Source organism: Salvelinus fontinalis, chromosome 28 (genome assembly GCF_029448725.1).
Source record: "Salvelinus fontinalis isolate EN_2023a chromosome 28, ASM2944872v1, whole genome shotgun sequence".
Taxonomy (NCBI): domain Eukaryota; kingdom Metazoa; phylum Chordata; class Actinopteri; order Salmoniformes; family Salmonidae; genus Salvelinus; species Salvelinus fontinalis.
In genome coordinates, this window is record NC_074692.1 from 3,934,985 (window position 1) to 3,949,181 (window position 14,197).

Sequence of the window (14,197 nt, forward strand, 5' to 3'; positions counted from 1 at the left end):
TTTAAAATAGCATTTGTATTTTAATGTAGGAACAAACACTAACGACACCTGTAATATATATGAGCTAGAGGTTAAGAGTATTATGAGTTTGTAAATGGTATAGGCTACTATTTGTAAATGTGGAGTAAATCCAAGGAACACAAACCATGACACACTTGTAGAATGACAAAGCAAAATAAACCAAAATGCATGTCACTATACGTTCTTATGTACAAGAGAAGTGTATTAAGACTTAATGACTAACAAGCTCTCACTTCAAAGAGACAGTTTGATTTACAAGTAGCATTTTTCGTTTATGTGAAATTAGCACAATGCTATCAATTAGTATCAGATATAGGAACACCATGCTGCTTGGATTTAAAAAAAAGAAAGGTGTAGATAAAACACAGACTATGCACACATAAAATAACACCAACACAGAAACAAAAAAAGACAGTCCCTTACGTTTCAGTTCAGTAACATGGAAAACGCTGTTAAACGTACCAAGGGAATGACACATCCACACAGACAGTATGCTGTAACAGACAGTAACAACAATCATCAGAATATTAGGTTGTAATAAGAGGGACTCATTGAGCCTGCAGACATCCCATCTGGTGGTCCCTCTCTTTCCCAGTCCTCCTCCTTGTGGAGTGAAGGAAAGGGGGGGGGGGGGGATCTTGCTCGTCCACAACTGTGCGTTTCTGCCAGCTCGGAGTCTGCCAGTGGTTAGAACAGGAGACATTGGCTTCCCCCACAACACAGCCGAGTCGAAAGGGGATAAAATTATCGCATGGAATCCAATGGAAGTTGTCCAATGTGTCTATTGAAGTTAAGGGGTCTATGTATGCAGCATGTATACTATGGTGGTTTCACTGTAGGGGAATGAGTGTTCAGTCCCTGAGTGTGTGTGTGTCTGTGTGGTGTGTGTGTGTGTGTGTGTGTGTGTGTCTAGATGGTCTCCACGTAATTGGCTGGGAAGAGTCCCAGGCGTCCATCTTTACTGAAGCCCCGCCACCAGGCCTTGTCCACCGTTTCCACATCACGTATGATGTCACCTGGCTCAAAGGAGATCTCTGATTCGTCCTCTGTGGGAAAAAAAAAAGAGAAAGCGAGGTTTAACACGCTCAGTGAGCATCGTAGCGCGGATAGGTGCGTATGTGGTCCATGGCATGAGTTACACCGGGGACTGACCTGCTTGGTAGTCATAGAGAGCTCGAACACACATCTGTCTATCTGGGGAAATCTGAAAGAAACAGAGAAAAACTATCACACTGTCTGAGATAAATTTCAATTTTTCCTATGGTAGAGCCCTCTCTTGGTTCTCATCGACATGGCATTCATATTAAATGAGTCATTCTTCAGTCCTGTTCCTGGACTAGATTTGAAGCACAGTAGTAAACATGATGGCATGGCAGGGGACAGAGGCCATATTACTTTGTTGGTTGTGTTCCATTCCGTACCTCTTTCCCATTCTCTGAAATCTCCTGGTCCTCATTCTCTTCGACAAAGTCCCCCTCAATGTCATCCTCGAAACAAACTGCCAACTCCGGAGTATCTTGGTCCCTTTCGGGTGGACTGATGGATCGTTCTGGAAAAGAGGAAACATGAGGGGTCTCATTCCCTATGAAACAAGCAAGTGTGTAGTCTTTCAAACCCCTTCTTAAAGATCTTAAAAATGATCTTAAAAATCCACGAAGAAGAGGATTTCTGGAAAAGGATAGGAAATTGTAACATAGCATACCGGTATGTCTATTGCACGTTATCTCATCAATATAAAGGTTCATTCCGTTTGAGAGCTACTTGGGCAATGTAGGCTAGCGTAGAGTAGAGATAACTAAATGGGTGAGCGGGGGTAACATACCTGTACCATTGTGTTCCACCAACTCCCCCTCGTCTCTCACCCCATTGGTGGATGGAACCACAACCTCCTGTGTGATTGGCTGAAGAATAACCTCTGCATCTGAACATAACAAGACATTGGTGAGATTGTGTTAGTTGTGTCAGACACCCTTTGCGCAACCGTCTTAAACATAAAACTCCTCACTCTTCTTCTCTTTTAATTGTTGTATTTGTATAACAGGACAGGCCTGTACAAGATACAAAACAAAGTACTTTACCTGTGACAGCTGGCTCCTCATCCTCTTCTGAAAGCTCCACCAGAACTGGCTTAGCAGAGGCCTGGCTGTCATCTGATTGGTCCTCCACCACAGGCTCCTGCACTGACAAAGAGTCTGAATCTGGTGTTGAGCCCTCCTCTTCCTCCTCCATGTTTGGGCTTGGCTCTCTATTCTCAACACTGGGCTCAGGCTCTGCCTGTTCTTCCTCATCTTCCTCTTCCTCCACCAGTACGGCTTGTACGGCTGTGTACTGCTCTGGATTGGAGACAATGAACCATTGTGGTTTTAAGTACAGTCATGGCAAACTGAGAACACAATCTATAACAGCTTGACAGACCCCATCGGTCATTCTACAGTAGGCTGTGTGTAAGATGAGGACCTACCTGTTGGCTGCAGTGGACTCTCTGGCAGGGGGACAGTGGGAGGCTGTGGTGCTGGGGCAGGCTCCAGGGAGACTAGTGGAGAGGGGGAGCACTCAGGCTGGGACTGGGGAGGGGTATCTGGGGGAGATGGTGGCAGGACCTGGGCCAGGTGCTGGTTCTCTGGAATGGTGGGGGTCAGGGTGGCTAGGAGGCCTGGAGAGGCTGGGGGAGCAGAGGGCTGGGTTGGGGGCTGAGACTGGGGGCTGGTTGATGGGAGGGTAGGCCGGGCTGAGACAGCAGGGGCGGAGTGGAGGGGTGATGTGGGAGGGGACACCAGGGGGGCGCGGGGGCTCTGGGGAGAGATGATTGGGCGGAAGCTGGTGCTGGGTGGAGACATGGTGCGGTGGAAGGGGGAGGAGGGGACACGGGAGAAGGGTGAAACCAATGTTGGACTGCGGGGGGAGGTCGGAGTGGGGCCGTCCCATTTCCCAAAGATGAATGCTGTGTCAGTCAGGCTACGCTGGTACCGCCTTAATGGAGGTTTGCCTTCGTGGAGAGAGAGAGCGGGAGGGAAAGAAAGACCAAAATGAAGAAATGCACTGCAACAAGACAGATAATGGTTGTTTAGGTTCATGCACGATTGACTGCGACTGGCTTCATAATCACACACTGGGTAGACGAGCCACACCTTGGTTGGGCCAATGCTTATTAACAAACAGACACACCGACACACTGTGAATGTACCTGTGCGGGGGGAGCCGGGGCTGGATGGGCTTTGGGACGATGATGATGACAGCTGTCTGAAGAACTCTCTGGGGTTCATGGAGCGCTGTGACACCAGCACTGCTGCCTCCTACAGGTAGAAAGAGGAATCACACCACACTATGTTTGCCTGAATGATGTAAAATAAACTACAGCTAGGTCTCAATAGTCTAAAGATATCTCCTCTCTTCTTCTCCTCCTTTCCTTTCCTTCATCTGCACTGGTGTGAAAGAAGTGGACAGGTTCCCATGATAGGTCATATTCCTTTTGACCTATCCTGTGTTTTCAGATCAGTGCAGATGAAGGACAGGAGACAAGGAGAGGAAGCCACTTCAGAGCGTTGGGATACACCATATGACATGAACAAGAGGTGAGGTGTTTAGGGAAGAGTAGGAGAGACACTCACTGCTGCTTTCTCGATGGACTCGCTGCGTCTCAAGCGAGCTCTCATGTCCTCCTCATGCTCTCTCTGCTGCAGCTCCTGTCACACACCAACAGAGAGGTCAGAGGTCAGACACAGAGTTCAGAGTAAAGATACATGCAAACACAGAGTTCAGAAGTCAGAAACACCTAGAGTTCGAGTCGCCCAATAACTTCCTCACTCATTCGTTCTTTCTCTCACCCATCTTGATTTCTCCTGCTTCCTCACTTCTGCCTCCAGCTGGGCCTGCATTCTCCTGGGAGATACAGAGATGTCAGAAACCTCATGGGATATTAGCCTTAAGTAGCCTTTACTTTGACAACCCATTAAAATACCTGATAGTGACACAAGAGAGTACCCTTGAGTCAGAGAATGTGTTAGTAAGTCTTGAGTCGGTGTGTGTGTGTGTGTGTGTGTGTGTGTGTGTGTGTGTGTGTGTGTGTGTGTGTGTGCGCCCAACGTCCTGACCTCTGCTCTTCGATCATCTGTAGCTTCTCGTTCATCTTCCTCTCTCTCTCGTCAGCCTCTTTCCGTTCCTTCAGTACTCTCTCTTTCTCCCAACGGCGTCTGTCCTCCACTGTCCGCTTCCTCTCTTCCTCCTTCCTCTCTTCCTCCTCACGCTGAGAGAGAGAGAGAGAGCGAGAGAGAGAGGGAAAGATGGAACACAATAGATGAAGACTTATTACAGTTGACAATGCGAACATTAAAAGGTGTGAAGTGATGTGAACATTAAAGACGACAAGTACTTTTACCCTGTTGCATTGACGAATTACTAGAAAACTGTCTAAAGCTATGAGGGTAACTGTGACTATGTTTCTGTGTAGGCTACCTCTGCACGTGCCCAGAAGGAGTCTCTGTTGGCCCGTCTCATCTCCATGGCAGCGTTAGTCTTCCTGTAGTTAGTGCCCTATCAACAGAGATAGGAAGACACAGTTTGTAACTTATGCTATTTGCAAGGAGCCTTGGTTGTTTGTAACTCATAATTGATCAAGTATGAAACAAATTCAAAACATACAGTAAGTATATAGTAAGTACAATGCATGATAGAAATTCAAACTGAGAGAATCTAAATGTGTGGGACCCTCCTCCATGTAGAAGCACAGTTCTGGGTTTTGTCCAGGTGTTAGCGCCCCCTCCTGTGGACAGAGATGGTATTGCAGGAGGAGCACTCACCACTGTCTCCTCCGTGTCCTTGGACCGACAGCTTCTTCTGACTTGCTCTGTCTGGGGGCGGACTTTACTGAGCTCAGCGCCTATCTTCTCCTCCGTGACATCCTCAGTACTCTCAGCACTGATAAACACATGAGCCTCCTGAGAGAGAGGAGAGGAGAGGAGAGGAGAGGAGAGGAGAGGAGAGGAGAGGAGAGGAGAGGAGAGGAGAGGAGAGGAGAGGAGAGGAGAGGAGAGGAGAGGAGAGGAGAGGAGAGGAGAGGAGAGGAGAGGAGAGGAGAGGAGAGAGAGAGAGAGAGAGAGAGAGAGAGAGAGAGAGAGAGAGAGAGAGAGAGAGAGAGAGAAGAGGTTAACTACAATTAGGGACCTGCTGCAGAGACAGCTGATGTCAGGTCTATAAGGCTGTGACAGGTTGGTTGCTGTTAATCTTTGTCACACAGTGCCCTGACACTTGCTCCAAAGCGTGTAAGCAAGCTGAGGTCCTGAACATCCTTTCAGTATTTTAGGTTAACATTCCAAGGAAGGACTTCAGCTGCTCAGTAAATTTTTGGCCTGCACACCACAACTTTGCCACAGACACGTGATGTCACTTGATCCTTTCCAGAACTTTTGGGAACAAGAATGTCATTTTTATTGGCTGCTATGATCTACGGCATCAAACGTGTGAAACTTCAAACTCCAATACAATTCTGCGACAGCATTCCAAACGAGGGAAAGAGAAGGGGATATTTCCCATCCTTTTTCATGTACCCACTGACCCTGTGAATACATATGTGCACAGACGCACAAACACCAAAACTCGCACGCACACGCACACACAGATAGGCACACACACACTCACTCTGAAAGTAGTTCTTTGAAAGCTTTTCCCCTCAGTGGTTCCTCTTGGCTGTGGCCTTTGGGCTGTAGCTCAACTATACAGTTGTGTAACAGCTTGTATCTAGTATCTGGCTAGAGAAGACAGGAAGGACTCTATCGGTTTGGAAGAGATAGATGGGGGGGGGGGTAGAAACAGGAAAGAGTGTGTAGAGGGGAGGAATGGAGAATTCACAGAGAGCACAAGGAAAGCGAAATGAGGTGAGAGTGGAGAGAGCAGATAGGATGCAGAGATTTCCACGATGACAAATGACCACAGAACAGTACACTGTGTTCCACTGCTAAACTGTCAATGTACTGATACACTTCAGATAGGCCTGTGCGTGTGCGCGTGGGTACGTGTGTGTGTTTGCGCCCGATTCTGTGTGTGTGTGTTGAGAAATATTAAAACACCTTCACAGGCTCAGCCCCAACTCTAAATCACACACACACACGCGCACACAGTGCGAGGTGCCACTGAGGGAGGACGGAGGGAGTTGTGAACGGTGAAGAGGGCGTAAATGATCTCCTCTGTCTCTCCTAGCTGTGTTATTATGCTTCAGACGATAGGCCTCTCCCTAACACTGTCTAACACGGCTAAGAGCGTGCTCATTAACCTTACCCACACAGCTGCTACTCCTCCACCCCTCTTTTCCCTGTCCTCTCCCACCCACCCCCGTCCTCTCCTCATTCATAGACGTCTCATATCCTTTCATTCTTACTCCCCCCCCCTCTATCCTCACCTGTACTTTCCTCCTCCTGTCTTGTTCCCTTCATTCTCATCTTCTCCTGAATCCCCCACACCCAACTCCTTCCACCGTCGTGTCATTTAGCTGACGCTCTTATTCAGAGCGGCTTACAGGAGCAATTATTGTGAAGTGCCTTGCTCAAAGGCACATCGGCAGATTTTTCAACTAGTCGGCTCGGGTATTTTAACCAGCGACCTTTCGGTTACTGGCCCAAGGCCTACTGGTGTGCACTACATGATAGAATGTACACAGTCCACAATGCAGACTTCCTGCTCAAAACTAATCAATTACTGTCGTTGAGCAACAATGAGTCCATATGCAAAAGACTCCCACGCTTAGCTTCGGCATCGCCAACTGATACAATAATATTGTTTTACATTAGGATACACATCCAGACACTGCTGGTGATTCGCCGTCTCTCACACAGCCCTCTGTTGCTAGTTGAGACTTGCAGAGGTAGATGGAGAGAAAGAGAATGAGAAAAAGAGAGAAAGACCAAAGAATAGAAGTGCCACGGGGCATTCTGTCTCTGTCGAAGCACGTCCTAATCCTGACTATTAATTCTGAGGTTTTTGGACAACAAACAATAACCGAGTTCTCATTAGTCACTCAATCATAGATCCTTCATCGACACAAGGATTATTACTAAGCTTCAACACAGAGCAGGATCAGGCTTGCTGGAAGTCCTGCAGTGTCTATGCATATTGACTGCACTCGTGCCATTTCCACCACACCACACAAGAGCACCTCCTCCCAGCTGCCCACTGCACTGAGGCTAGGAGACACGGTCACCACCGATAAATCCATGATAATCGAAAATTTCAATGAGCAGTTCTCTACGGCTGGCCATGCTTTCCTCCTGGCTACCCCAATCCCGGCCAACAGCTCCACCCCCCCCCCGTAGCTACTTGCCCGAGCCTCCCCAGCTTCTCCTTCACCCAAATCCAGATCGCTGATGTTCTGAAAGAGCTGCAAAACCTGGACCCGTACAAATCAGCTGGGCTAGACAATCTGGACCCTCTCTAAAATTATCCGCCGTCATAGTTGCAACCCCTATTACCAGTCTGTTCAACCTCTCATTTCGTCCGAGATCCCTAAAGATCGGAAAGCTGCCACTGTCATCCCCCCCTTCAAAGCGGGTGACACTCTAGACCCAAACTGTTACAGACCTATATCCATCCTGCCCTGCCTTTCTAAAGTCTTTGAAAGCCAAGTTAATAAACAGATCACTGACCATTTCGAATCCCACCATATCTTCTCCACTGCGCAATCCGGTTTACGAGCTGGTCACGGGTGCCCCTCAGCCACGCTCAAGGTACTAAACGATATCATAACCGCCATTGATAAAAGACAGTACTGTGCAGCCGTCTTCATCGACCTGGCCAAGGCTTTCGACTCTGTCAATCACCGTATTCTTATCGGCAGACTCAATAGCCTAGGTTTCTCAAATGACTGCCTCGCCTGGTTCACCAACTACTTCACAGATAGAGTTCAGTGTGTAAAATCGGAGGGCCTGTTGTCCGGACCTCTGGCAGTCTCTATGGGGGTACCACAGGGTTCAATTCTCGGGACGACTCTTTTCTCTATATATATCAACGATGTCGCTCTTGCTGCGGGTAATTCCCTGATCCACCTCTACGCAGACGACACCATTCTGTATACATCTGGCCCTTCTTTGGACACTGTGTTAACTAACCTCAAAACGAGCTTCAATGCCATACAACACTCCTTCCGTGGCCTCTAACTGCTCTTAAACGCTAGCAAAACCAAATGCATGCTTTTCAACCGTTCGCTGCCCGCCCGACTAGCATCAGTACTCTGGACGGTTCTGACCTAGAATACGTGGACAACTACAAATACCTAGGTGTCTGGCTAGACTGTAAACTCTCCTTCCAGACTCATATCAAACATCTCCAATCCAAAATCAAATCTAGAATCGGCTTCCTATTTCGCAACAAAGCCTCCTTCACTCACGCCGCCAAACGTACCCTAGTAAAACTGACTATCCTACCGATCCTCCAACACTCTACTCAGCAAATTGAATGCAGTCTATCACAGTGCCATCCGTTTTGTTACCAAAGCGCCTTATACCACCCACCACTGCGACCTCTATGCTCTAGTCGGCTGGCCCTCGCTACATATTCGTCGCCAGACCCCCTGGGTCCAGGTCATCTACAAGTCTATGGTAGGTAAAGCTCCGCCTTATCTCAGCTTACTGGTCACGATAACTACACCCACCCGTAGCACCTGCTGAAGCAGGTATATCTCACTGGTCATCCCCAAAGCCAACACCTCCTTTGGCCGCCTTTCCTTCCAGTTCTCTGCTGCCAGTGACTGGAACGAATTGCAAAAATCGCTGAACCTGGAGACTTACATTTCCCTCATTAACATTAAACATCAGCTATCTGAGCAGCTAACCGATCGCTGCAGCTGTACATAGTCCATCTGTAAATAGCCCACCCAATCTACCAAACTCATCCCCATATTGTTTTTATTTAGTTTGCTGCTCTTTTGCACACCAGTATCAATACTTACACACCATCATCTGCTCATCATCATCTGCTCATCTATCACTCCAGTGTTAATCTGCTAAATTGTAATTACTTTGCTACTACGGCCTATTTATAACCATACCTCCTCATGCCATTTGCACACACTGTATATAGACTTTCTTTTTTTCCCCTATTGTGTTATTGACTCTACACTTGTTTATTCCATGTAACTCTGTGTTGTTGTTTCTGTCGCACTGCTTTGCTTTATCTTGGCCAGGTCGCAGTTGTAAATGAGAACTTGTTCTCAACTAGCTTACCTGGTTATTAAATAAAGGTTAAATAAAAATAAATAAAATAAACATGGGAAATAAGACAGAACGAGGCCTAACTCACCAAAGCAGGAGGTCATGTGAGTTTTGTACTTATCAAATAACGCAGTACCACTGTGTGACACAGGTCTCGTGTGGTTTTAGAGACCCTACAAAGGCGATAAGAGAGAATAGGTTGACAAATATGTATCTACAGGGCTACAGCACAATAGGCAAGCAGCTTGGTGAGAAGGCAACAACTGTTGGCGCAATTATTTGGGGCTCCATGCAAGATCTCACGTCGTGGGGCAACAATGATCATGAGGAAGGTGAGGGATCAGCCCAGAACTACACGGCAGGACCTGGTCATTGACCTGAAGAGAGCTGGGACCACAGTCTCGAAGAAAACCATTAGTAACACACTACGCCGTCATGGATTAAAATCCTGCAGCGCACGCAAGGACCCCTGCTCAAGCCAGCGCATGTCCAGGCCCGTCTGAAGTTTGCCAATGACCATCTGGATGATCCAGAGGAGGAATGGGAGAAGGTCATGTGGTCTGATGAGACAAAAATAGAGCTTTTTGGTCTAAACTCCACTCGCCGTGTTTGGAGGAAGAAGAAGGATGAGTATAACCCCAAGAACACCATCCCAACCGTGAAGCATGGAGGCAGAAACATAATTCTTTGGGGATGCTTTTCTGCAAGGGGGACAGAAAGACTGCACCGTATTGAGGAGAGGATGGATGGGGCCATGTATCGCGAGATCTTGGCCAACAACCTCCTTCCCTTAGTAAGAGCATTGAAGATGGGTCGTGGCTGGGTCTTCCAGCATGACAACGACCCGAAACACACGGCCAGGGCAACTAAGGAGTGGCTCCGTAAGAAGCATCTCAAGGTCCTGGAGTGGCCTAGCCAGTCTCCAGACCTGAACCCAATAGAAAATCTTTGGAGGGAGCTGAAAGTCCGTATTGCCCAGCGACAGCCCCAAAACCTGAAGGATCTGGAGAAGGTCTGTATGGAGGAGTGGGCCAAAATCCCTGCTGCAGTGTGTGCAAACCTGGTCAAGAACTACAGGAAACGTATGATCTCTGTAATTGCAAACAAAGGTTTCTGTACCAAATATTAAGTTCTGCTTTTCTGATGTATCAAATACTTATGTTATGCAATAAAATTCAAATTAATTACTTAAAAATCATACAATGTGATTTTCTGGATTTTTGTTTTAGATTCCGTCTCTCACAGTTGAAGTGTACCTATGATAAAAATTACAGACCTCTACATGCTTTGTAAGTAGGAAAACCTGCAACATCGGCAGGGTATCAAATACTTGTTCTCCCCACTGTATGTCTCAAGTTTTTGGGGAGCGTGCAATTAGCATGCTAACTGCAGAAATGTTCACCAGAGCTGTTGCCAGAGAATTGAATGTTCATTTCTTGACCAACATCCTTTTATAGAATTTGGCAGTTTGTCCAACCAGCCTCATAATTACAGAGCACGTGTAACCATGCCAGCCCAGGACCTCCACATCCAGGTTCTTCACCTGTACTATTGTCTAAAACCAGCCACCCAGAAAGCTGATGAAACTGAGGACTATTTCTGTCTGTAATAAATCCCTTTTGTGCGGAAAAACTCATTCTGATTGGCTGGGCCTGGCTCCCCAGTGGGTGCCCATGTTACATTTATATTTTTGTTCAGTACAATTTAACTTAGCTGAAAAAAATAGAAATTATATTTTTCCCATTATGGAGCGAGTGCGCATATGAAGTGGCTACGTTGAGTGTAAAAGTGCTCATTTGAAACAGGTCCTATATGCTAGATGTAGAGTTATTGGGCAACTTTAATTGTGAATAATACAAACCTTAGAATGTCTTAGAAAACAAAACATATATCGGCTGCATGGTGCGACTATAGGCTATTGATGATTTGAGAAAGTGGCCTCTCAAGTGGCCTCGCACAGTTAGCCTCTCATCAAGTGATCATATATTCACCCATCAGACTATTCTCAATTTAATCTTGTCTTTACTAATATCCCAAATTAGTTTCGATTTAGAATGGCCCATTATCAAATGGGCAGGAACAGTGGCAGGGGGAAAAATACATGTCATCTGTATGCACTCGAATAGCGAATGGAGACGGCGTGCTTTCCCACCCGTTTTGTAGGCTACTTCGCCGAGCTGTGCTTATTAACATGAGAAGCTGAGAAATACATAAAATAACACGTATTTCACTCCAAGCATGAACCACTGTTTAAGGAGCATGCTCTCGCTGCCGACAGGTGATATCCCGCACAAACTGTTGGCCAGGGGCTCTCCAACCTTGTTCATGCAGCTACCCAGAGCTTCATCTGGGAAGCTAAGTGAAATCTGTTCGGGAACATCGATTGTAACATGTTTTTTTCAACGAAATATATTTCACGAAACTGTTGACAGCCCGTCTGCGCGCACGAGAAAGGAATAAAGTAGAGATGAGGATATGGACACGCATGGTATAGCTAAAAGGTCATGTGTCACCCAATTAAATATGAAAATATAAGACATGACCTATTGCTAGGCTATTCAAAATCAAATGCACACATTTTTGGCTAACTAAACCAATCAATTAAACAACAGCATCGTTCTCTCCGGGACTCACGGATATACATTTTGAAGGGTACAGTAGCATGAGGTAATCAGTCCATCCAGTATGCATAATAATACAGTACACACTCAAAGGCGATTACTCAAATTTATTAATTTTGGAGTATAGGCTAGACCAATTAAGTACCAAAGACAATCTTAAAAGCAATTGTATGTGTAATATGCGGTAGGTTGAGTATTGTATAACAGCACAATCATAATTTTAATTCCGTTAAAAAATAAAAAATAAACCTATGCATAAACTCTAATATTCATGTGGGTGTTTTGAATTAATCATCACCTTCGAAAAGCTATTGTGTTACGCTTTGAAACAACATCCACAACAACCATGTTTTACACGGTTTCAACCTGTTGTTTATCTTCTTTCTGGGTTACGACATTACTTTTTGACTGGTACTGTATATATACACATGTTTCACATTGCAATACATGTTCATATGAAGTGATTGCCTTTCACAATGCTCACAGTACTTTTAATAGGATTATTTTCTGTTAAAAGACATTTTACTATAAACTTATTACTATAAGGGGGGGGGGGGGGGGGTTCACACTGCTTTACTAAAATGTCAGTGGGCAATTGTCACATTTGCTGGAATAATTATTGGACCAAGCTGCAGCGCGATATGGTTTCCACATAATATTTATTAGAAAACGCACAAAACAACAAAGAAAGAACGAAACAAACAACGAACCGTAACTAAGAGGTGTAACATACACTAACTCAAAACAATATCCCATAAAACACAGGTGGAAAAAGGCTACCTAAATATGATCCCCAATTAGAGACAACGACTACCAGCTGCCTCTAATTGGGAATCATACCAATCACCAACACAGAAATAATAACCCAGAACCCCACATAGAAATAACTAACTAGAACATCCCCCAGTCACGCCCTGACCTACTATACCATAGAAAAACAAAGCCTCTCTATGGTCAGGGCGTGACACCAATAATAACTGTAATACCGTAATATATGCCATTTATGTAACAGTCCACACATTTTGGTATGAGTTCCAAATGAGGATATAACACACAACTCTGGTGTTACTAGTGCCATGTTCTTATGAACTCAGCCACGTACAGGACCACTACAATACAATACAAGTACAATGCAACACTATAAAATACAATACACAATTTAATTCACCACAGACTTGTGAAAATAGCACCAAAGCGATAATAAAAAATGGTAATATGACATTAGTGCAGCCAAAATGCCACATTGTATCTGACTGGAAGTGAGTGTGTGTGTGTGTGTGTGTGTGTGTGTGTGTGTGTGTGTGTGTGTGTGTGTGTGTGTGTGTGTGTGTGTGTGTGCGCGTGCATGGGTGCGTGAAGCATACATGTGTGTATGTGTGTGTTTGGTTGGTTAGGGATCCTTCTCCTCCCACACTTCAGAAGGGTATTCCTACACAAATATGTGGGTTCAGACCCTGTCGACTACAGTGTGTCACCATCAGTCTTTTATCAAGGAATAACCCACAGTGCAACGCAGGGGCCAAGAACACATATAGAAACACACACATTCATATTACGTAATACACACACACACACACACACACACACACACACACACACACACACACACACACACACACACACAGTCTTGTATATCTGAGACTGGGGGTCACAGAGGTGCCTGGCCAAATACCTAATTGAGTGTTAAAAAAAAGACAAAAAAACTAACATCAAACATTCCAGGGATGCTTCTGGAGTTGACCGGGTGATGCCTTAATATGGAAACTAGTTCAAATGGGGTCTGACTATAGGCTGAATGGACGACCCATAAACTTCTCTGCAGTTAGATGGAAATGTTAAATAAACACTGTTTTAGGGGCACACATGGAGGGACACAGCAGACAGAGCTGCCAGCATCTGGCCACTTAACACACACTGTGCGCACGCACACACGACAACACCACACACACACACACACACACGCGCGAGTGCATACACATGTGCTCACATACACACCCACACAGCCACACACACACTCCTTCTTCTCCCTATATTCCCCCATTCCTTTCTCCGTTTCCTGCGAGGCTCTGTCACCACTTAGTAAGTGGGTGTTTGTGTTGTGCCTGTCGGTGGCCCATCTCCCCATCTTAGTGGCACCAGGAACAATAGGGTCAGGAAGAGTGGACCCCAGCCTGGGTATGGGCCCAGCCCACAACTGAACCAGACCAACCTATGCAGTAGGAAGTGCACCGAGGACAGGAAGACGTACAACAATGGAAGATAAACTACTGTGTGTAAATATAGAGCATGTGTGTGTGTCTATGTTTGTATGTGTGAGAGACAGAGAAGTTGTGTGTGTGTGGGGGAGGGTTTTGTGTGTGT

At 45.9% G+C, this 14,197-nt stretch overlaps 1 protein-coding gene across 1 annotated transcript in view; it reads right to left on the reverse strand.

The window, feature by feature from the left end:
- Nucleotides 1-14,197, reverse strand: part of LOC129825974 (drebrin-like protein A) — a 65,837-nt gene continuing 51,640 nt past the window's right edge. Inside the window, exons 5-16 of the mRNA XM_055886165.1 lie at nt 4,818-4,955; nt 4,474-4,551; nt 4,113-4,264; nt 3,846-3,900; nt 3,630-3,704; nt 3,206-3,314; nt 2,483-3,007; nt 2,100-2,354; nt 1,844-1,942; nt 1,443-1,570; nt 1,174-1,225; nt 1-1,067 (exon numbers count right to left, since the gene is read on the reverse strand). Of these exons, the coding sequence (XP_055742140.1) occupies nt 931-1,067; nt 1,174-1,225; nt 1,443-1,570; nt 1,844-1,942; nt 2,100-2,354; nt 2,483-3,007; nt 3,206-3,314; nt 3,630-3,704; nt 3,846-3,900; nt 4,113-4,264; nt 4,474-4,551; nt 4,818-4,955 (1,803 nt within the window). The 3' untranslated portion in view covers nt 1-930. The remainder of the gene's footprint in view (nt 1,068-1,173; nt 1,226-1,442; nt 1,571-1,843; nt 1,943-2,099; nt 2,355-2,482; nt 3,008-3,205; nt 3,315-3,629; nt 3,705-3,845; nt 3,901-4,112; nt 4,265-4,473; nt 4,552-4,817; nt 4,956-14,197) is intronic.